The 21998-nt window shown below is 42.4% G+C and overlaps 1 protein-coding gene across 1 annotated transcript in view; it reads left to right on the top strand.

The window, feature by feature from the left end:
* LOC113134014 (receptor-type tyrosine-protein phosphatase N2-like) overlaps nucleotides 1–21998 on the top strand; it is a 178509-nt gene that overhangs the window by 111857 nt on the left and 44654 nt on the right. The window contains exon 13 of the mRNA XM_026313186.1: nucleotides 16193–16405. Within this exon, the coding sequence (XP_026168971.1) occupies nucleotides 16193–16405 (213 nt within the window). The remainder of the gene's footprint in view (nucleotides 1–16192; nucleotides 16406–21998) is intronic.

The following is a 21998-nucleotide window of genomic DNA, read 5'->3' as shown; positions in this document are numbered from 1 at the left end:
CTGAGCTCCAAGCGCTTTGGTTCCAATGCTGATGATGTAAATCTTTTAAAACAAACATACAGTTTTATTATGGACGTTGTAGTTTTTGGCAAATCTCACTCAAATCGGAGAAAACGGTGCATTGTTTGGGGACTATTTTCAGTTGCGGATTAATACCCTTTTGATGTTCTGCTGACGGTGTATGTGGGATCTGCAGTGTGTGTTGATCATGGTAATAAAGGAGCATGTCACCCAGTGTGGGTGTTACTGGTGTTTGTAGTAATTTGTGTGTAATGACGGACCCTTAGGTCAGAGAAGTTTTTGTCTCTTATTGGAAAAACAGCACATGTGATGTCAGGTGGTTGGTGGCCTTTGTTCAACTCTACGAAACATCTCTGACGTGGATTTTGTTGGAAAGAAGGTCAGTGTGCATTAAATTGCTTTATGAGAAAATGTAAAGCACAGATACAGGCTTAGATACAGGTCTAAGCTTTGCACATCCAGCTCCCTTCCTCTATTGCTCGGTTTTACACTCTGTCTAGCTCTGTAAGCAAAGGCTGGCATGGAGCCATGAACAGTCGCCCTTTTTAGTCGTTGCTCATTTAACCTCAAGGTTTTACTTCCTTTCAGCTCACATGCACATGAATCCCTCAAACAGTCCCTGAAAGAACTTCCGAACCACTCCCCCGTCACTGTCAGCCTTGTGGTTTTTGAGAATATTTCAGTGCTGCTGAGCTCAGTGTTGAAAAGGAAAATACGGGCAGGAAAACATGCGCTACATGGATACACACATTCAGACACCCACACAGTATGTCCACAAACACAGAAAACACACACTCAAGCACACAGTCAGACACACACACACGTATTCACTCCTACCACACACTTCCTAATCACCTCCTAACCCTTGCACATATGAACACACAATCTAGCACTTGTTCAGCATACACTGGCTCATGCATACACACAAACACACACAGTGGCAGGCAGCGGGCGGACGTGTGGGTGATTGAATGCGAGGGAGAGGCGAGACGACAAGCGTAGCATTCACCTTGATCAACAGCCTTTTCTCGGCTTTGAAGCTCAGTGCATGCTAAGGCTGCTGCTCTATTTTAACAAGCTAATCTGGGCAGAGCATTGCACTGTAACCACACACACACACACACACACACACAATATTTCTGCAATAGATTAGAGGCTGTGTGCATGGGTATGTGCATGTTCTGTTTATGCATTGTGCAGGGTCATTCTGACACGTTACGTCTGTGTTTATTTGTATTAGAAGCAGATTAAGAGCTGAGCAGACTTACATCTGATAGATTTTATTTATTTCAGTTTTATGTGAATTACACCAACATGATCAGAAGTCTGGGTTAGATATGACAATGTATTTCTCTCTTATCAAGTGTTTTATTATGTGTCGTGCGTTTGTGCTGTTGTGATTGAAAACGCTATTCAAACAGCTTCGGTGCTTCACGTGTGTCTTGATGCATCATGAGCAGATCAGATATAAAAGTACAAAAAGTGTTAATATAACCAAGAAGCACAGATAGATTGAAATTTATTCGTTTTTTCTTCGTCCTAACCAAAAATTGAAAAGGTGCACATTTTTCAAAAGTAAATTATGTGATCTTTACTCCAGCCAAGTAAAGCCAAGTAAAGCTATACCAGTAAGAAATCTGTTGGAGATACTGTAGTCACTAAACACAGCGTTGGTCCAATGATCGTGGCAGCTGAACTGGCTCTAAAATTTCATTAAAATTTGCCAGTTTTCTAGCCTGTCAGATATAAAGTGAGAGGTAGAAAGGAGAGCTAGTGATTTCAACACATAAGCTGCACTGAACTGCTTCCTGCAGAGCAACCACGGTGATATATGTGTGTGTGCATGCAAGAGAAGTGTGTGTGATCATAGTTTATCCATTTGTTTCAGTCAAGTGTTTGTGTGGCAAGCTAGATGAATTGTTAATGTTGGAGCTTATGCTGCTGCGGTGCACAAGTTATACTTTTCAAACTAAAAAAAAATCACAGGAAAACCACAATAGATTAATATTAGATTTATGACCAGGTTAATGGAGCTGCCTGCGGCTACTTGTTTAAGGTTAGGAAGAGGTCAGGGTCATGGTTAAAGGAAACGAACCCTGAATGTTGACGTGCGTATCTCCGAAATAAAGAAAACAAGAATATCTCGAAGATGAAACAAACTTTTAGAAGCTGTAAAAAACAGCTCTCAGGAATGTTCTTTTACCAAAGCTTCTTCAGAGCATGTTTACAACCATAACCCTCTGTGTTGGCTGCAGGCCTGTTGCTGTACAGCTCAGTGTTGTCAGGCAGCACTGCACGTCCATTAGGTATTTGTCACACAGAGGGAAGAAAACAATCCGCTGGGACCCACAAGCAGATGTGAAATGCCTTTAATGACATGAGAAAAGTCATTGTTATCACCTTCCCCTCAGTCTGCAACGCATAAGAAAATAACTCTCAATTTATTTTGCAGAGCTCTGAGGCATCCTCCTCAGAGTGGGAAAGATGGCTGATAAAGGTGATGGTTGAGAGGGATCCATCCATCCTTCTCTCTCTCTCTCTCTCTCTCTCTCTCTCTCTCGTTCCCTCCCTCCACCCCTCCAACCTGCCTCAGCTGCAGAAAAGACTCCATTTGATGTTTGAGGAGGCAGGGAGGGAGAAACCGTTTGTCTGTTCTTCGGACAAAAGCTCTTTCAAAATGTCATTACTGTTTCAGCCAGGTGGGGGACACACTCAGCACTGGTCAGACTGGGTTGCTGAAATAAGCCTGGTGCTCTACTGCTGTCACGCATGTTGTAGCACTCATGTTATTTGTTTTCTATATGCAGGAATACATTAAAGCTATAATAAGGAATAATTTTCTTTTCGCAGAGCTGTAATACATTTTCACCATAATAGGAGGAGTGTAGAGGTTAGATGCATCATTCCTGCAGGTTTTGTCTACAGCTAAACTGCAGCAGAAGCTATTTGTCACATATGGTGTGACACCCAAACTGTTTTAAAAACAATTCAGTTCTGCACCATATCTATCAGCTCCCATTAGAAAATGGATGAATGCTTATTTAAAGATTATCTTGTTTGGAGACGGCTTAGTGACTGTATAGGAGTTAGCTCGTGACGAGATGCAGCTTGTTTGTGGGTGTACGTGTTTGTGCAGATGTGAACATCATGGGTGGGTGATGAGGTCCAGACATTACAGATCACCTAACATTTGCCTTTGCAGCCTTGCGTAAACATGATGTTTCAATAAAGGAGCAGGTCCTGTTGTTTGCACAGTGAGAAGAGGGCTGGAAAACACTGGCATTTCTGAACAAACGTCTCACTGGTGGTTTCTAGAGAGGACAGTCTCTTTTTACATAATGCTGGGGACAACAGTCAGCACACGGTGTCTTTAAGCTCTCGGGCTGTGATTGGACTGGTGAAATGGAGCTCACAGACCAAGGCCGACTGGTGGTTAGGCAGCTCTGGCCGAGGCTGTCAGGAGAATTGTTTCATGCTCGTCTCTCTGACTGCAGAGGGGAGACAGCTACATTGGCCTCCGCTGTCAAACCAGTTTCCAGCCTGTGCAGTGAGCTTTGCTATAGGTACAAGACAGTGTCTTTGTGTTTGTATGTGTGTGTGTGTCAAAAACAGAGCGAGACAGGAGCATCTGTGTGATAGGAAGATCAAGTCTGGGATGTAGCTACAGAATATCTGTGTTTATGCAGGGGCATGGAGTGAACGCCACAGGAACGATGGGAAAATATGCACCTATTTTGAATGTGTGTGTGTGAGACGAGTATCAGTAAAACAGCATATATCTGCATACATGTATATAATGTGCATGTAAAAATGAGCGTGTTGTGTTTACATGTGTTAGAGGATCATTTTGGGCCCATACTCCAAGATGTTTCAAGAAGTTTCTCCAATTGAACAAACAGTAAAAATGAGGTGAGGCGATGGATGGATGTTGTGAAGGGGATGGTCAGTGTGTTCTAGGATGGCCTGAACCAGCTTTTTGCACCAGTTTGTCCAGCTGCCTTGCATCCTTCTGTTTCATGCTGCCTCCCCAGCAGACTGCAGCATGAAACAGCAGACTGGCTGCAATAGTTTGGTAAAACATGTGCAGCATCTTCCTGCAGACGTTTAAGGACCTAAGCCTCCTTAGGAGAAAAAAGTCGTCTCTGCCCTTTATGCAGGCTGACGCCACTTCAATGTCCACACCACAGATGTTGACTGGACAAGCTGGGGACTTAGATCTTTGAAAATAGACTAGTCTTTCCTTTGTCTTAGAGGTGTTCAGTAGGAGGCCATGGTGAAAAGGCAGCAGCAGTATAGGCCTCATTGACGTTTGCATACAGCAGATCAAGTGTTTTACCTTCTCTGGTAGGACACTTGACAAACTGAGAAAATCTAGTATGGTATGAGGTGATAGCCTGGCCAGCCAGACCCACTCCTTTCTGGGTCTGGACCCCCCTGCCATAGAGAACCTTTTCCTCCGGCCTCAAAAGAGACGGGCCAATCACAGCCGTTTGTCTGCTCCAGTCGTCCAATCAGATTTAGAATAGAAAAAGAGTTAGTCTGGCTGGCCAGAGGTTAGGGAGGTTAAAATCTCCTGATATTATAACGAGGTCTCAGAATAAAGAGTTTGTATCCTGACAACAGTCTCATGTAAGATTAGCGTTAGCTCTTGGTTGAATGTAAACAAATATGGCGATGATATGACTGAACTCCCTGGGAACATAATAAGGTCTGAGACCACCTGCCAAAAGCTCAATGTCCTGACAACATATCCTTCACTTTGACAGGAATACGACCAGGGTTACACCATCTCTTCTTCATAAATTAAAAAAAAGGCTTCTACCTTTTGTCTTGCCACTTCTTGCCAAAGCATCTTTGTCTGGATAATAACACACACATCCACACAGGAGTCTTCAATGTTGTGATTCAACCAGGACTCAGTAAAACACATCAGGCTACACTCACGAAATGCTCCCTGGGTCTCGACCAGTGCCTCTAACATTTGCTCAGAGTTGACGTTCCCCATGATGATGGATGCTAGGAGGGTTTGTGTCTCCATGGCCTTTAGTTTAGCACCAGCCTGACACACCACAGAGACACTTCTTCAGCTCAGCTGGAATTGGGTGGTATAGTCCAGATTTGGTCTGTTGTAGTAACAGGAGCTCACCTCCTTTATTCACTTTATTACTAAATTAAGATAGATGACTTATTTAAATGATATTTTGCTTACTGTAGGCGATGTATTTCAATTACGTATTGTTTATGGTTTTTATTTTTACACACAATCAATAAAAAAACAGTTAAATGAGAGAACATCTGATTCCTGTAGTTCTGTATTGTTTTTTCAGTGACAAGTATCATTTTTTATTGTTTCATGCTGTGTACTATAGTGAAAAAGTAAGTAGAGTACCCTTACCCTGTAGTAAATTTTCATTCTTGCCCCGAATAAAAAAAAAAATTAAAAAAAAATAGCATGTTTGTTTTTTGGTTTTTTGTTTTGTCTTAAACCTCAGGTACATCTGCAGACTTTCCATTTTTGTCCACTCTAATGTGAACTGCATGAGATACCTTGTCAGAGACCGTTCGTCAGTCCGCCCAGATGCTATGCTTTGCTTACTGTACGTTGAAGATTTATGTCTCAGGGGGCGTCGGGGCGAGTGGCTACCATATCATGCCGATGATGGCTCTTTTGTCTTGGGTGCCATCCCTGAAAATAAGACAAGCGGGGGCAGGACGGTGGGTTACAAGAATCCAAAATATGTTGCACCTCACAAAGGACATCAGTTTGGTGGTCCTGGGCTGAATGAGCTGTCGTTCTGGTGAAAAACAAGAGAGCGAGCCTCTCGTTTTGTATCCGTCCGTGACCGTTTGAATATCACACAAGCCTTCAGCGCGTATCCAGGCGATGGCCAATGGCCTCTGATGTCACTTCCATCTGACAGAGCTGACGACAGAGTTGCTCTGAAGCCGTCAAGACAAAAAGGCAGACACGTCTTTTTTTAAGGCTGTGAGATGAGTGATGTTTCTCAAGCTCATTATGTGGAGACTGTTGGTCTAAAATCATCCATAGTTAATGACAGTGGGGACGTTGGCTCTCTGGGTGTTCTTTAAGGCTGCAAGTGGTGGCTGAGTGTAGAGCAAAGCAGCTCACGCTGAGAAGAGATCTTTATGGTCACAAATTACTCATTAAAACTGATCACCCTGGAAAAGAAAAGATAATTGTTTATAATAATAGAAGAAGAGTGTGTTAAAAACACAACAAATGCTCTTTCACCAAATGCTACTTATGACCAGCTGATGACAAGGTATTATTGTAGTAACTGAAAAGAGATGTGAAGATTCTTGTGTTGCATTTTACATTTTTTACCCCCGTGTTAGATTCCGAGGTCACAGTTCTCCTGACGCAAACAGACTTTTTAGGTTTTGTGTTTCTAAAGCGCACTGTGGCAGAAATCTGTGGAGTTTGTTAAAGCTATCTCTTGCTGGTGTCTGAAAGCAGCTTCATCAAGGTGTCACAATAAATTTAGCAGTGATCTATTACGGCATGTGGTTCAATACGGAAAGTTTAGAGAGCAGAATAAAGCTGAAGCTGTTTCAGTGTGACTGTTAATCCTGAATAAAACAAAGATGTTTTACGATAAATCTGTTATTTTAAACCTTGTGCACAAGGTAACAGTGTGTGTGTACTTGCTTTAAAGGATGCAGCCTGAGCATTTCTTTCATTTATGACATGATTTGCCTACAAATGTTTGGGCATATTGAGGGTATTAGCACTTCAGATCGTTTTTTAAAATTATTAGTGTCAGGACTAAATCATCCTCTGAAACAAGGAAACCAGTTGTTGACCCCTGTTTCTGGTCACATGCAGCTACAACCTAAGTGCTTGTTAATACCTTGCTCCACTTGCTGCAAATGACAGTGAACAGTAAATCATCTTCCAAAGCAGTTTAAAGTCCTTTTAACCAGCCAGTACAATTATGTCCTTTTTTACAACTTAATATTTTCTGTCATCCCCTAAAGAGGATGATACCATCTCCACCTGTTCCACTGGCAAAGAACAGCATGACAGGGCCAGTACAACAAACCAACATGAGAGATTCTGATTACAGATAAGAACTAACATGGCTGAAGACCATTCAGCATGAGCACAATGCTGCCTTTGGACAAATCTATTGTACAGCTACAGCAACACACATCTGGTATCTCGCAGAGCTTTTCTCCTTCACTCACCTCTTACTCGGAGAATTAGCTGCAGTGCTTTTTATTCTCACCAACACTATTTATTATGCTATATGTTTTCAACCATGGCCTCGCACTGTGCCCTGGATGGAGTGTTCACCTTAAATGATCTCACTCTCCATTTGTGAATAAACAGAAGAGTAAATTGAAAGAGTGATATGCTACAGGCCTCACGAAGCAGTTTATAAAAAGATGTGTCTTATTCTTACCTGTCGCCGTTTTTATGCTGCTTAGTAGAATTAACAGGTTTGGTTGGGTATTTATTCAACTCATATGGATTTCAACAACATAATCCAGTACAAAATATCAAGACAATCAGCCTCTGGAGATGGTAAAACAAGACACAACACGAAGCAGAAAGTCAGGTCCATTTCTTTCTGTGTCAGGACTTTTCTGAGTGCATGACTGCAGTTACAGCGCAGCCAACCCGACAATGTTGTGCACAACGTTACTTTACTTTTAGCTCTTTTGTGGTCTCCACCATCTACCGAGGATGTCTGTGCACGTGCCTCCTGTTTGCAAGATCGCTGCTAATTTCGTCAGCTTGTCATTTGTTGTCGGGCACGTGGTGCACAGTGGTTGAGTGCACGTTTCCATACACAGCTGTTTTGCCAAATAGGTACATCAAGATAAACAGCTTATTTTCCAGTCAGGTGCTATTAAACAATCACAGAAGAAGAAGGCAAAACAAGTTGATGTAATGAAGAGTCGAAGCCAAACCTCAAACACTGAAAAGAAATGTAGAAAATATGATATGATGAAATATTTCCACCTCAGCCAAGAATGTTTTTTTTTTTTTAATTCCTTGCGTTTCCACCAAGTTTTTTTATGCATAAATTAAAAATGCACATTGAACCTGATGGATGGAAGCCCGCCTACATTCAGAACAACAGTATATTGGCAGTGATCCTGATTTTTAAAGACACTTACCATCCAAAAAGAAGCATTAATTTATATAATATGAATAATAAGGCGTAACATAAAGCATAAAGAATCATTAGCCAAAGTTAAAGCACTCACTTCACTGAATTAGACGCCTGAGATTCACGGTGAGTAAATGAGGTGGTTAAACCTCCTGTAAGCTGTGGTTACAACTGTGATGCAGACACAGACAGAAGGAGTGAGAGCATGTAGAGGTGGTGGTGGCTTATGTGTGTGTGTGTTTTGGGGGCGTAGCTGTAGAGAATAAAACGGGGTCGCGATTTAAAAACTGCTAAGGAGGAATGAAAAAGAAATACTGGTGCCTGAATCTCCCTTACACCTCTTCGTTAGCCTGTGTGAGTAGGTGGGGGTCGAGAGAAGTATTGGAGGGGGATGCAGGGGGAGAGGCTTCAAACTGAAAGGCAGTGGTCACCCCCCCCCCCAACACACACACACACACACACACACACACACACACCCCCCTCCACCTTCTCCTCCAAATCTCTACCAACCAAGCACATACTGAGCAAAGCAGGGTCCTCACTGCCTGCCACCTCCAGCTGTCGCCAAGGGGGACAAAAGGAGGTGTGGGGGTGAAGGAGACCGGGCTGGGGGGGGGGTTTGGTTGAATAGAAAGATAAACTGAAGAGTCACCCCCCCTCTCAGATCCACACACACACACACACACACACACACAAGGATGCCAACAAACACGAACCTTTATGTCTTAATTTTCTAACCATCCTCCCATGTTTGCTGCAGCTGTTAGTCCTCCATTGGTCTCAGAGCCTCCTTCTCCACAGCTAATAACTCATTATCCTTATTTGTTGATTAGGCCTGAGGTTGGCCATCGTGTGTGTGTGTGTGTGTGTGTGTGTGGGTCACCTTGCAAAGTAACAGCATAAACTGTCTCCTGTTGACAACTGCTCTATTTACCAAAGACTATTAACACAGTAAAGTAGATGGAGCGACAGATAAACATCCATCTGAGTACGAATCTAACTCCAGTGGAAATTTTCAACTTCTGGTCAAAACAAAATTTCTGGCCAGTGTGTTTTATGTTTTGCTCATGTTCAGCAGGTTTTTGACAATATTTCAGGAAGTTTCAATCTTCTTTGGATCTATCCTGAATATGTTTCTGTGTAAATGTCGGTTCACATTTAGCTTCAAATTACCGTTAGAAAGTCGCAGTTTTAAGTGTAATAAAAAGTGAGAGCTCACAAAAAGCTGCTTGCCACATTTTGTCAGTGCACGTGAACATTTTCATTTTAGTGACTGCTAGATTGCTTTTTTTTTTTTTATACCAATGACAATATGAATATTTCACCTTAAACAAGATCCAATCATGATACATTGGTCACTTTTATGCATATGCAAGAAATATATAGAATATTTAGGGAACAGTTGATTTGTACAGATCAAAAAATTGAAAAATAAAAGGAAGAACCAGCTCATCAACTATTTTTGGCATTTCTGTACTGAAACCTCTTTCTGTACCTTGGCTGGTAAACTGTCTTTGTATTTGCACAGTGGTAAGAAAACTCTAAGGGACATTGTTCACTTGACTTGTCAGTGTGGTTTGTCTAAAACTGTGGTTTAATTATTCCTGTATTGTAGATGGTTGTTTCCTAATGATGAGTGGACAGACTGGATGTTTCCCTCATTTTTAATCTATAGCACATTATGCTCCTGCACTAGCTGTTGCTCCTATCATTTCCCAGCTGAATTACTTTTTTTAATTGGAGACAAGAAGCACTTTCAGTTCTATTTCCTGACACATGAGCATGAGATTTCCTATAACTATGCAAAGCATCTTCAGAATCATTTTAATTTGTTTGAAGGAAAACAAGATTTTAAGTCTCAGCGTGAGTCTGAATTAGTTTTTGCCATTCTTTCATCTTTCCCTCTATCCTCTCGTTTTTCCATGCAACCTCATCCCTTCCTTTTTCCCCTCATCCTTTCCTCTTTCCTAATCTTTTTTCTTTTTGCCCCCTCCTGCCCCGCCGCCTCCCTTTTCCTCCTCTTCCTCTCCTCTTCTTCCTCCTGTCGGCAACATGTGGAGTGGTTGCCATGGCAACGAGGGGAGGTGACATGTGCTGTAGACAGGAAGAGAATGGAGGCAGGGATGGGAGGAATATAAGGAGGAGCCCTACAGTGCACTTTGTAGTCTCTCTCTCAGAAAAAAACTAGCATCTCATTCCGCTCTGTGGAGGTGGTGGAGGCTACTGGTCCTCTCCTCTCCTCTCCTCTCCTCTCCTCTCCTCTCCTCTCCTCTCCTCTCCTCTCCTCTCCTCTCCTCTCCTCTCCTCTCTTTTCTGAGCACGTGCTGAAATGCGTCAAGGAAAAGACAGAAGAGAAATTTTTTGGTGCATTTTCCCTTTTTTTAAAAAAAAATTAATTAATTTTTTGCAACGGATGAAGCAACTGAGAGAAGAAACTGAGAAAAGGGATGATGGGAGGAGATGAAACTCTCTCTCTCTCTCTCTCTCTCTCTCTCTCTCTCTCCCGCTCACTCTCTCCTTCTCCTCCTCCGCCGCCGGTGTGATGCTGTCTCTGAGTCGTTGGTGTCGGTGCAGCCGGAGTGCAATGGGAAATAGACGTGGAAGGAGGTGTCTGTTGCATTACCTCATCCTGGATTTTTGGTAGGATTTAATTGTTCTGCATACTGATGTAGTTTATTTTTCTCATAACCTGCTGCTGCTGCTGAGTTTGTCTATTTGTCCCAAACATCAAATGCCCGAAAAGATGAGTCTGTCCTGCAGTTGCTCTTCTCTTCATTCATTCCTCTGTTGGATTGAGGAGTGCATTCCCCCCATTTTACATGCTGTCCCTTATTTTTTTTTTCACTTACACTGTTACGGCCATATTTATTTTTAGCATTTTGTGTCCAAACAAAACTAATTCCATAAAAAAAAAACAACTTATCTTACGTAAAAGTAGTATTTTTTAAGCTGAATTTGCAGTGGGAGTATCCTTGGAGTTTAGACGCTGATTGATGGCGCGCCCTGGATGAGGGGCTTCATGCAGCTGCATCTCACCCTAACATTGTGCTAACATTCACTTTAATGGGGTTCACTGCTGTTTTCACTTTCTCCAGCTGTGGCTTCATACTGCGGGAGCACAAACTTTGAATCATGTTGTGCATTTTTTTTTTTATGTTGCAAGTGATGTTCAACTTGGGGGACAATTCTAATTTGTATGCAATGTGTGACATGACTGAGGGATTCAAGTTCTAGCAGGAAAGAAAAACACGCAAAGGGAAATTAAGTCTTTTTGTTTGATGTGTAGATGGAAGTTTGTCTTACATTTGTAAAAGGTAGAGACGAGTCAGATCAGCACAGTGTTGGGCTTTTTCCCCAAATCGTGTATGTGGAGTTTTGCTCAGTATCGTGTGTGTGCAGTGTGTGTGCAGTGTGCACACATGGGTGTCGGGATGCATTTGTAGGTGTGCGACAAAATTACAAGCATAAAAATGTGCGGTCACCTGCAGATGCGAGTGCATCGAATGTAGAATCGCTCTACATATCAGAATGTGGGTACGTGTGCGCGTGTAAAATCCCTCGCCAGCTTGTGTAGATGCACCTATCCACTTTGTGTGCAGCTGTGTATTTGTGTGGTGTGCGTGCGTGCGTATCTGTGTGCTGAAAGGTTTTGTTAAAACCTCGGCTGAACTTTCTCAAAAGCCCAGGATGAATCAGAGGTGAGGGACACATCTTTGTTTCCTACAGCAGTCGTCGTGGAGGAAAACAATAGCTGGCCGCCGCGCTCCCTCTGACCTTTTTTCACCCATTCTGAATAAGCCAGAGCCGTGCAAATCCATCTGCCTTTTGTCTGTGGGAGCCCGGCTAATCCACACCCCCTTTTCACACACACACATGCACATATACACCCTGTCACACACACACCAACCGGGAGACCTAACCCCTCCACCCTTAAACCTCCATCTCAAATCCAGAAACAAAAAACCACACACACACACACAAACACACACACACACACACACTTGTGTCTAGCACAGTCTCTTTCTACTTTTTCCAAACTGATTTCATCTCATTTTAATATCTTTGCCAACTTATTGATAACAGCTGTAAAGCACATTAGTGCAAGTGGATGAATTAGAATGATCCTTACACTTCACTCCCAGTGTGGATAGACCTGGTCGAAGGGGGGGACTTTACCGCAAAACTGAATCAAAAATTCACTGGAGGACAAATTTTTAAAAAACTAAGAAGATATTCTGCAGCGGTGCGTTTCTTTTCCCTCTCTTTTCAAGGGTTTTTGTTCTTTCTCATCCCGTTCAAAGATGCCTGTCTGTCTGTCTGTAGGGAGCATGTCTGATATTTGCTGAAAAGGGCTGAACCCAGCAGCGTACACAGCCAGCCAGCATCCTTGACAGGCTATGGTAATGCTTTTCAGAAATAGTCAGGAGAAGCTGCACACTATATGTCAAATCACGTTTGCCGATGTGAAATGAAAAATTTGCAAGTACAATTGCTTTTGCAGGAGCAGATGGACAATAGAAGTGGAGGCATGAAAGGAACTCCCTTCTCCCCTGTGCCTTTGGGAAGACAATATTTTTCTTTGATTTTCTCCTGCTCGCTGACATGGACTTGATCGAAATGTTTGATTTTCCTCCAGAAACAAACAGGATTGTCTGTATTTTTTTCCTGCATCGTGTGATAAAAAAAATTTTGTGATCTGCGTCAGGAATGATCCGGATTGAAAGCTGAACGCCGTTTCATTTAGGTTCTGAGTCAACACTGGTTGTTGTCTCAGATTATTATTATTATTATTTTTTTTTTACTTTTAAGTCGCACCAAAAACACAAATCTTAAATTTGATTTAATTCCTTGCTGCTGAGCTGCGGTTCACCTTTAGTGGCTGCGGCTCTTTACATCAGCATGTAATTTGACTGAAAGTGTTAAGCCACAGGAGGAAGAGCCGAGAGAGGCCTCAGAGCAGATAACCTCTTATTATCAGACACAGGGTATAGGTGACAGGAATAAAAATGAGTGTTTAGATGGAGAAATTTATACAATATTTTTACTACTGAGTAGTTCGGTTTCCTGCTGCAGTTGGTGAGAATGATGCACAGTACTCTGCACAGTAACACAGACTACACTCCTGTGTGAGTGTACCACCTCCTGTCCTGAGCAAACATTTGATTTTCAATCATTGCAAATTTCTGCTACATCTGCCTCTGCAGCGCAGGCGGAGAGGCTGCTCGTTTTTCACAGATGGGAACTAACAAGTCATACACCCCCAACTCTCTCGCTCTCACTCGGCGATGCACAGTCCTTCACCTCTTTACTGTTGCTAACAACTGCAACCAAACTTGATTAAGCAGGTGGGGTCAGGCTACATTTGTTTGAATCAATAGACGGACATGCTAGGCAGCCATGATAAAGAGACCATGGGGGAGGTGGAATCAGAGTGTGTGTGAGTGTGAGTGTGTGTGTGTGAGTGTGTGTGTGTGAGGAGGAAGGGGGGGGGGGGGGGGGGGGGCTGTGCTTTGGAAACGCCGGCATCTGTCCTGTGAAAGATGACTGAGCTGTTACAGTTAGAGCTTTGAATTATGGGCCATTACTAGCCGAGCAAGATGCAATCCCTCTCCATGAAACTTAATTTGACAAAACAATGAGATGACTTTGGGAGTAAAATGACAAATGAAGTTATTTGATCCATGCTAAAAAAAAAAATACATTTTGCAAAAGATGATTGCAGTGGAAGCATGTGGAATCAGCAGTAATGTTTTATTAATGGCCTTGCCAAGCCCACAAAACGTCCCGGCTACTGCTCAGCTACTTTTGTTTATGACGCTTCCTTAATGGCTGATATTTCTGCTGCAATCTTTTACATTAAGACCATATTAATGAAAAGAAGCATTAAAAATACACAAACAACAATCAATTGTGTCTGCGTCTACAAATGTCTAATGCAATATTAACGTCCGCGTCCATACACATCCAACATAAACAGACTCCCTGCATTATGTTTATTACTAATTTATGAACAGTCTTAGTAGTAACCTGCGGTTACTAGTAGATAAATCTTTTATATGTAGTGAGGTTCAGAGCTGAATTTCTCACATTTCTTATTCTGCTTTTTTTATTATATTGTTTTCTTAGCACTGAGAAAACGCTCTTTAGTGCAGCACCCCAGTCAGAGACGCCCACTGTTTCCTTTCAAGGCCGTCACATTACTATGCAACCAGCTTTTACAGTACGGCTTAGAGCTCCCCAAGCAAATTGGACACCCCACAAAGCATCGGACAACTGTTGTCCCCCACTGTGGGTCTTTCGGCAGGCACTCTTTATCAGGTGCTGAATGCAGCAGCAGCAATGAATGAAATCATAGGGGGTGGGGTGGCAATAGGGGGGCATCGTCGAGTAGTGATGGTGGTAGAGGGGGATCCGCTCGCTGAAACCTCACAAGAATTCCAGAACAATCCGTGTGTAGGCTAGAGCCGTCTTTTTCCCGCCTCCCAGGCTTTCAGGGCTTCTCTGTGCTGACAGGCAGGCAGGAGGGATTCGACGGGGCTGCCCCCTTTCTCCTTACCGCTTTCAAAGCCTCCTTTCCATTAACTCACCACGCCGTACCTCGCCTAATCTCTGTGACCTCTACCACCGAGGGACAGGGATTTTTTTTCCTACCCCCCTTTTCACCCTCGAGACAAGCCTGCTGCCTTTCTGTGAGGTTGAGAGCATCTTAGGATTTTCTCCCACTCTCTCCTTTTCATTCAGCACAAAATAATACCAAACAAGCTTAATATGCAGCATAAAATTACTACCAAGGCAGGCTAATTATGAGCTATAGCAAGTGTTTACATGTTCTGAGTAAAAGGGGGAAAATTCAGCTTTACTGTGCTGCAAAGACTTGGGGAAAAGAAAAAACAACAAAAAAACTCTTGTTCCCAAGCAGAAACGAGACAAGAAAAGCTTTTTTTGCTATTGATTTCTTTGGATAATTCTCTGTCAGGAGAAATTGTAGGCCTTGTCATTGGCAGCGTAATTTGTAGCTCTTCTCTTTTGGTTCTTGCCTTGCTCTTTGTTGTCAAGACCACTACGCAGTGTGTAATAATGGGGAATTATGTTGCCAATTGTTAACTCTTAGTAGTCAGGTAAAACACAACAGGCCCATTATCATGAGCACGCTGGTGTCTGAAAATGAACAGCAAGCAGCAGTCAGAGCTGCAGCTCATAATGAACAGCTCAATAAGACCCACTTTCACGCTCTCAGATTATTTCCGTGGTGGTTTTTACCCACTCAAGGAGCAGTTCAAACAGACTTTTATCATACAGTATGTGTCCATTGTGTTATCGTAAGCAGCAGACTGTGTGAAAAGAAATCTTTCATCTCCAGTTGTTTGCTGAAGGATCTGGGTCTCGCGCTGGATTAAAGTGCCGCCGAGGTCGGAATTGGCAAGGCAGTTGCTCAAGATGGCAGAACGTCTGTTGGTGGAAAATTTCTCCAATATAGCAATCGGTGTGTTGAGCTGTCTGGAGACATCCAGGATGCTTTGCTAAACAGGAGTTTATGCATTCTATGCACTCCTGGGCGCAGATGGTGGAACAAACGCTTGTGATTATACTTTTCATCGAGCACAGTGATATGCATATTTATGTCATTCCAAAAAAGGAAAGAAAAGAACCATGTGATTTCCACTTTCGTCCCCTCGTGTAAAATCAGACGATATTAGAAGCAAAATTAATTATTTCTGTTAAGGCAGTTCAGATCAATTTGTTTAACGAATGCCTTCGACCATTTGGTGGATGCTTTAATCCTGTGGTGTCAAACCGTAGCAGATTTTGGCCACCATTAAAGCCTGTAGTCTTTTAGGTACATATGTAGTTTTACACCCTCGTAGTTTAAACCTGAGCACCTGCTGTTTGAGTGAAGATGATTTTATTCTGTTAGATGAATCAAAACTCTTACTTTGGTTGTGAACTGCTCACCTCAAATAAAAATAGTAACCGAAACATATAATTAACCTTATCTTGTTTGTTTGTTTGGTTTTTTTTTTGGACCACAGGGAAGCCAGATCAACCAGATCCCCACCAAGTACAGCCAGGCGGAGTCCACTAAGTTCCTCATCCTCACTGTCGTGTCCATCCTGTGCATTGTTGGCGTGCTGCTGGCCTCGACCGTGGTCTACTGCCTCCGCCATCGCTCTCACCACAAGCTCAAGGAGAAGCTCTCCAACCTGGGAACAGACACTAGCAGTGATGCTACTGCCACCTATCAGGTAGGATGTGTTACTGCGCCATCAGTGAATTTGCCCCACAGATTTATCTTGCAACCACTGGAATTATGTTTCCCAGAAATCAACTATAATACTTCCAAACAAAAAGTGAAGCTGTTTTTTTTTTGTTGTTTTTGGTATTTTACATCCTCGCAGGCGTCGACTCTAAAGTCTGTTCTGTCTTGTTGGAAGAAGAATTTGTCCTCTGTGTTTAGAGTGGGGTCCTCTTGTGGCACAGACAGGGGAAAGAAACCATGAATAGTCAATAAGTTGTTACACCACAGGTTGTCTGTGCGTCCTTTTTCTGAATTACACTGGGGTTTTTTGTTTCCATTGTAAAAATAAATTCACAGCTTATTTTATCGCTTTAAATAAAACGTGTAGAACAACTTTGCCTTCCTGGTTTAAGGTAAAGACCCTGACCTTTACCTGGAGGGCTGCATCTCTAGTGTTTAGCGTGCTTCACCAATTCAACCTCGGTTTTTAAGTTTTATTTTGACAAGTTATAACAAGGCTGATGCTGTGGGCTGATTTCAGCTGTAATTTGTTGTTTGAGACGTGAAGCAATATCACCAATCCAACAGGTTTTCCATCTCCAGTCATTTCCATTCCCCCCTCTGCTCGCTGTAATTATCCTTTGGCCAGAATAGCCGGGTGTGAAATTTAATTTACAGAATCCAATATTAAGTGGCTTTTTGAGCAAAGAATTAGATTGAGATTTTTCCGTCTCTCTCGCTGACCTTTTCCCCACCATGTTTTTAAATGAGAGTGGTCCTGTGAGCATTGATTTTATAATGAGCCCAGCCCATCCCCTAAGTACTTACATTTATGTTCTTCTCTGGGGATTTTTAACTCCTGAAATAGACTGAGTGCAGCGTCAAACTTCACCTCATCATCAGGGACTGTTAAAGATTAATGATGTCAATCTTTGTGTGAAGATGTATTGTTTACTAATGAGGAAGAAACTGTAAACATAAAAGGTGAATGTGGAAAAGCGACAGGGTTTAAATACCTAACAAAGTCTGACATTTGACAGGTCTAATGACAGGCTGACATTTCAGCTCCACACGTCTACGTAAAATATTTGCTTTTCCTCAGTGTGAGAATCTTTATGGATACCTGCCTTTGAGATTCACTTGAAGTCTCTAAATTGGCAAATGCTAATTAAAATTTACACATTATTGATGTGACTCGTGGCTAACAAACACATTCATGTTCATTTCTGGGAGGTTTACTCGGCTCTGCTCAGGAAGCTCCCAAAGCTCTTCCAGTGGATCCTCTTTCTGTCTGTCGTCTTTATCGACTCTCGGCAGCGAGCCGTCGTCATCCTCAGTGAAAGACCTCCCTGTTCAGCTCCCATCTTAGCCGTGTAAGCCTCGTCTCTTTGTCAGCGCCGCTGTGTTGAGGGGTTCCCTGGGCTGGGTTCTGTGTCTCTGTGAGTGTGTGTGTGTGTGTGTGTGCGTGTGTGTGTGTGCAGTCTCTAGGGCTACATGCAATTAAAGCAGACAGGAAGCGGCAGGCAGCCTGACGGCCTTACTACTGCAGCTCCTTCTTCCTGGCTGTCAAACACACACACACACACACACACACACACGTGCACATAAACATGCACATACACACTGCTACACGTGCACACATCCACCATGCAGCCCCTGCATGTTAATGATTCTTGCCCTTGGCACGTTTGTTTGAGGCCTCCCTTCGCACACTTACACATACACACTCACACACACACACACACACACACACCTTCCATTCACATCATTATGCCACCACCTCCCTCTGAAGCCCCCACACCCCTTCTGCTCCCTCAGCCTGTCAATCAAAGAGGCCCATTGAAACAGCGGCATGGGATTGGCCGGCACTGACAAAGGAGCTGTTGACTGACAGGCACTGACAGAGGAGTGTGTGCAGCGTGTCGGAGCGCTGGGCGGGGAGACGGTGGATGATGCTCGTGAGTCAGTCAGTCAGTCCCTGGATTGCTCTGCTGCGGATGTGGTCCACAGCGTCGCCTTCGGTTTATCTTTACATCTGATTTCAACTTTAATCTGCTCCTAAAAGTCTTTTTTCCCTCCGAGTGGAAGAAAGTGTGAGATCATTAAATCCGATTGCTGCTGAACTCAACTTTTTCCTCGTGGATTTTCCACAAATCAAGAGATATTATCTTGGAGCAATATTATCTTATTTAAAGATATTATCAACTATGGCGTGAAATTTGCTTTGGAAACAATATTTTAACATATTTGCATATTTTCTCAACTTTTTAAAGACAAAATTAAATAAGTTTTTTTTTTTTTTCTTTTGACTGTCTCACACTGTTTCTCTCTCTTTGTCTCAATTCAATTTCAAGGACCTTCACTGGGATGCTAACATCATCTAACACTGCCAAAGAATAAGTTTCCAGCAAGTTTCAATTTAGATTAAACAAACAAACAATAAGTCTTGTTTCCTCACAGTCCTACACCTCCTCTCTCTTCATGTCAGCTCTTCTTTATTTCCTATTTTTTGCACTTTTCTATTGCTGCTGGTCGAATAAATCAGTTTGATGATAACAAGCCTTCATTAAAAATCAGTTTCCAGGTGGTGTCACTTACTATTGGTGTGATGGTGTGAAGTATGATGGCCCTCAGTTAACTGCTGCATTGTTTTTACATTCATTTTAATGAGGCTTTTTGATTTCCAACCAATTATCATGTAATACGAGGTTTCGCAGTAGGACTTATAATGTTATAGTGGATTTCATTGTGATTCCCCCTCATGGCTTCCATGTAACATAGACTCAAAAGGAAATTAGTCTTAATTTATTAAACCCAGGGATTCATTTGAAAGATCACAATTTGGATTTTTAGACAACTGCTTTATGTCCTATAAGTCTCTATGTTGGACCCACGAGTGCTGGATTGAATAAATGATGTATAAAAACCCCACACAGTCGATAAGGCAGGTCAGTGGGTCATACCTTAATACTGTATTTCTAGGAACCGTGTGCACGGTGGTTGATTCTGCAGGAGTGAGTTACTGAAACATGGCATCTTCAACCATTTGCTTTTAATAGCGGTGTTTTAAATCCAAACTATAACATTAACACATAATAATTACCAGGCTTTAGCTTTAGTAACTCTAACATTGACTTGGCAGTCGTGTGCTGCTGGCACCGATGAGCTCAGACGAGTTCTGTTGTTCTGGTCTGGGATATTCTTAGAAAGTGTTTAAATATGTTTATTATTAGCGTGAAGGGTTTCAGTCTAGAACTAATGGTGTCAGTATTGGCCCATGTCCCTCCCTCCCTTGACTCCACCATATTGTTTGATGTTCCCCCTTTAATTTGTTTATTTGTTCATGCACAAAGGCTAAACACCCGGGTGAAGACCCCTACATTTGTTTTGGGCAGAAGAGCATGTAAACAGAGGTGCCCCTGTGGGCCCAATGGCCCCGGTGGGCCCTGTTGGCACACCCTGACCCCCAAACCCTGCCTTCTTTCCCCATTAGCAGACTTTCGTAAAAAAGGGGCTTCTTTGGGGGGCACACGCCTCCCGACACTGACACGCCCGCTGTCACCCCCGGGTGATGCATGATTCAAGACGGTCATGTGGCGCATAGTGGATTCCTTGGCATGATGCCCGTGTGAGGGGGTTGTTGAGGGTTTTCTTTGAAACTTTATTCAAGCAGGGAGGTTTGATGAGGCTCACATGCTCTGTTGAAGACACCGATCACACATTTCCACACACACTCAATATTGTTTTTCTTCTTTTCTTCGAACCTTAGCAGCAGTGTTGATTTTTATTTTACCTTCTTTTGTGGTGGATTGGAAAAAGCCTTTTGTTTTATTTTAGACCAATAAATCAAAATGATCTTCAGAACATAAGGAAAACACAAAATTTCCATTTCTCCCGATAAATAAAATATTCAAAATCTGGTGACTGTTGCTGTTTTATGCCAAATTTTGTAAAATTAAAATTTTGACCTCCTGCAGGTCGATGTCTCAACTTAACTGTAGTTTTATATTGCAGCTATTGGTGTGATGAGCTTATTTGTGCCATACTAATGTTTCTCTTGCTAAAAATTCTTATAAAAACAATCACCTAATTTCTGCCGAGTACTTTTCAAATGCCGCCATCAATTTTTGAATTGATTTCCTACCTTCCACACAGACACTGGCTTTCATTAATTTCATTGTATTTTTAAATCAATTTGAAAAGCCTTAAAGCTTGCTAGACAGTGGTAATCCATCATGGTGAACATTTATCCACCTTTATTTATTGTCAAACTTAATGCAATTGGTAGAATAGATGCTTCAACATCTGAGATTTAGAACCAGCCTGCCAAGAAGCCTTTCGGTCATGGGCTGCATACGCTGTTAGAAAAATGAAGACAGAAGACAAAAACAGACGGTGCTGTGGTGATCCTGAAGAGGATCTTTTTTTATTTTTTGTTGTTGTTGTTGCATTCAAATGTCTTCTGCTGCGTTTTGCAGCAGACTGAACTACTGGATGTCCTCAAATGCTCCAGCAGTGGGTGTTGAAAACAGTCCTCCTGCAATAATAACCTAAACTTTTACAAAAGGTCCAAGACTTTTCAAGATGATTTTAGTGCAATCAATAATTTCCGGGAAAGAAACAAGCTCCTCTTATTAACAGAAAAAAAAAACCAATAGCATGAAATCAGCAAGTGCAGTTCACAGTCTGGAATGAGGACATTTCAGTGATTGTGGAGCTTGTGATGTTTCACTTAGAGGCATCTGTTAAACTGCTTGGCCACATTAAGCACAAACCACACTGAGGGTGTTTTACGTCTCCTGTCTGTCGGTCTCACCTTCTCTGTCATTAATGACGTGAGTTCACAGATAAAAAGCCACAGTGAGACTAGGCTGGGGGATGCACACCAGACTCTCGTGCAGCTCGTAAACCACGCTGCTTAACGTGACGCGTCTCGCCGCCTGATGAAATGTGTGGATTTGAAAATCAATACACTGTAAACAAAGACTCCTGTGTTTGTATGGACGCAGCTTGAGGAGGGGAGGTGCAGCGACTGTAAATTTACACTGTTTAGACCCTAAACCTGTCCTGGGTTATGGTGCTCCTTCACATTTTTGCCTTTTTGTTCTCTAATTGGCTCTCAGGGGGAAGCCATTTTGAATCCGTTTTAATTACATCATAAAAAAATCTGCTGGCGCGGCAGAGTCGACCGTGTGGGTTTTCTGAAATATGAATGTTGTTGATCATGTGTTTCCCTCCCCGACCAAACAGGCACAGTTCAGTGTGTTGCACTGATTAGACGCTATGTTGTGTTTCTGATGATGATTTTTTTAAAAAAAAGGCTAACACTAATGTGTCATGATGCTCCAATTAACGCTTCACATCATCATCATGATGCTTCTCCCTCCTGAGCTGATAAGATTTTTTTTTTTAACCTCTTGAAAGTTTGGGCCTCAAATTGATCCACTAGAAAGCAGAAATGTTTAACCCAGGATCATTAAGGATCAGTCTCACAAAAATCCAATAGTTTTTATTTATATTTTTTGTACATTGGAGCAACTAAACCAAACGTTAAACTGAACCTGTCATTATACTAAAAACACCATAAATTCCAGACCTAA

The sequence above is a fragment of the Mastacembelus armatus genome, chromosome 17 (assembly GCF_900324485.2).
Source record: "Mastacembelus armatus chromosome 17, fMasArm1.2, whole genome shotgun sequence".
NCBI lineage: Eukaryota > Metazoa > Chordata > Actinopteri > Synbranchiformes > Mastacembelidae > Mastacembelus > Mastacembelus armatus.
The sequence above is the reverse complement of the archived record's forward strand: the minus strand, read 5'-3'. Positions and strand labels throughout refer to the sequence as shown.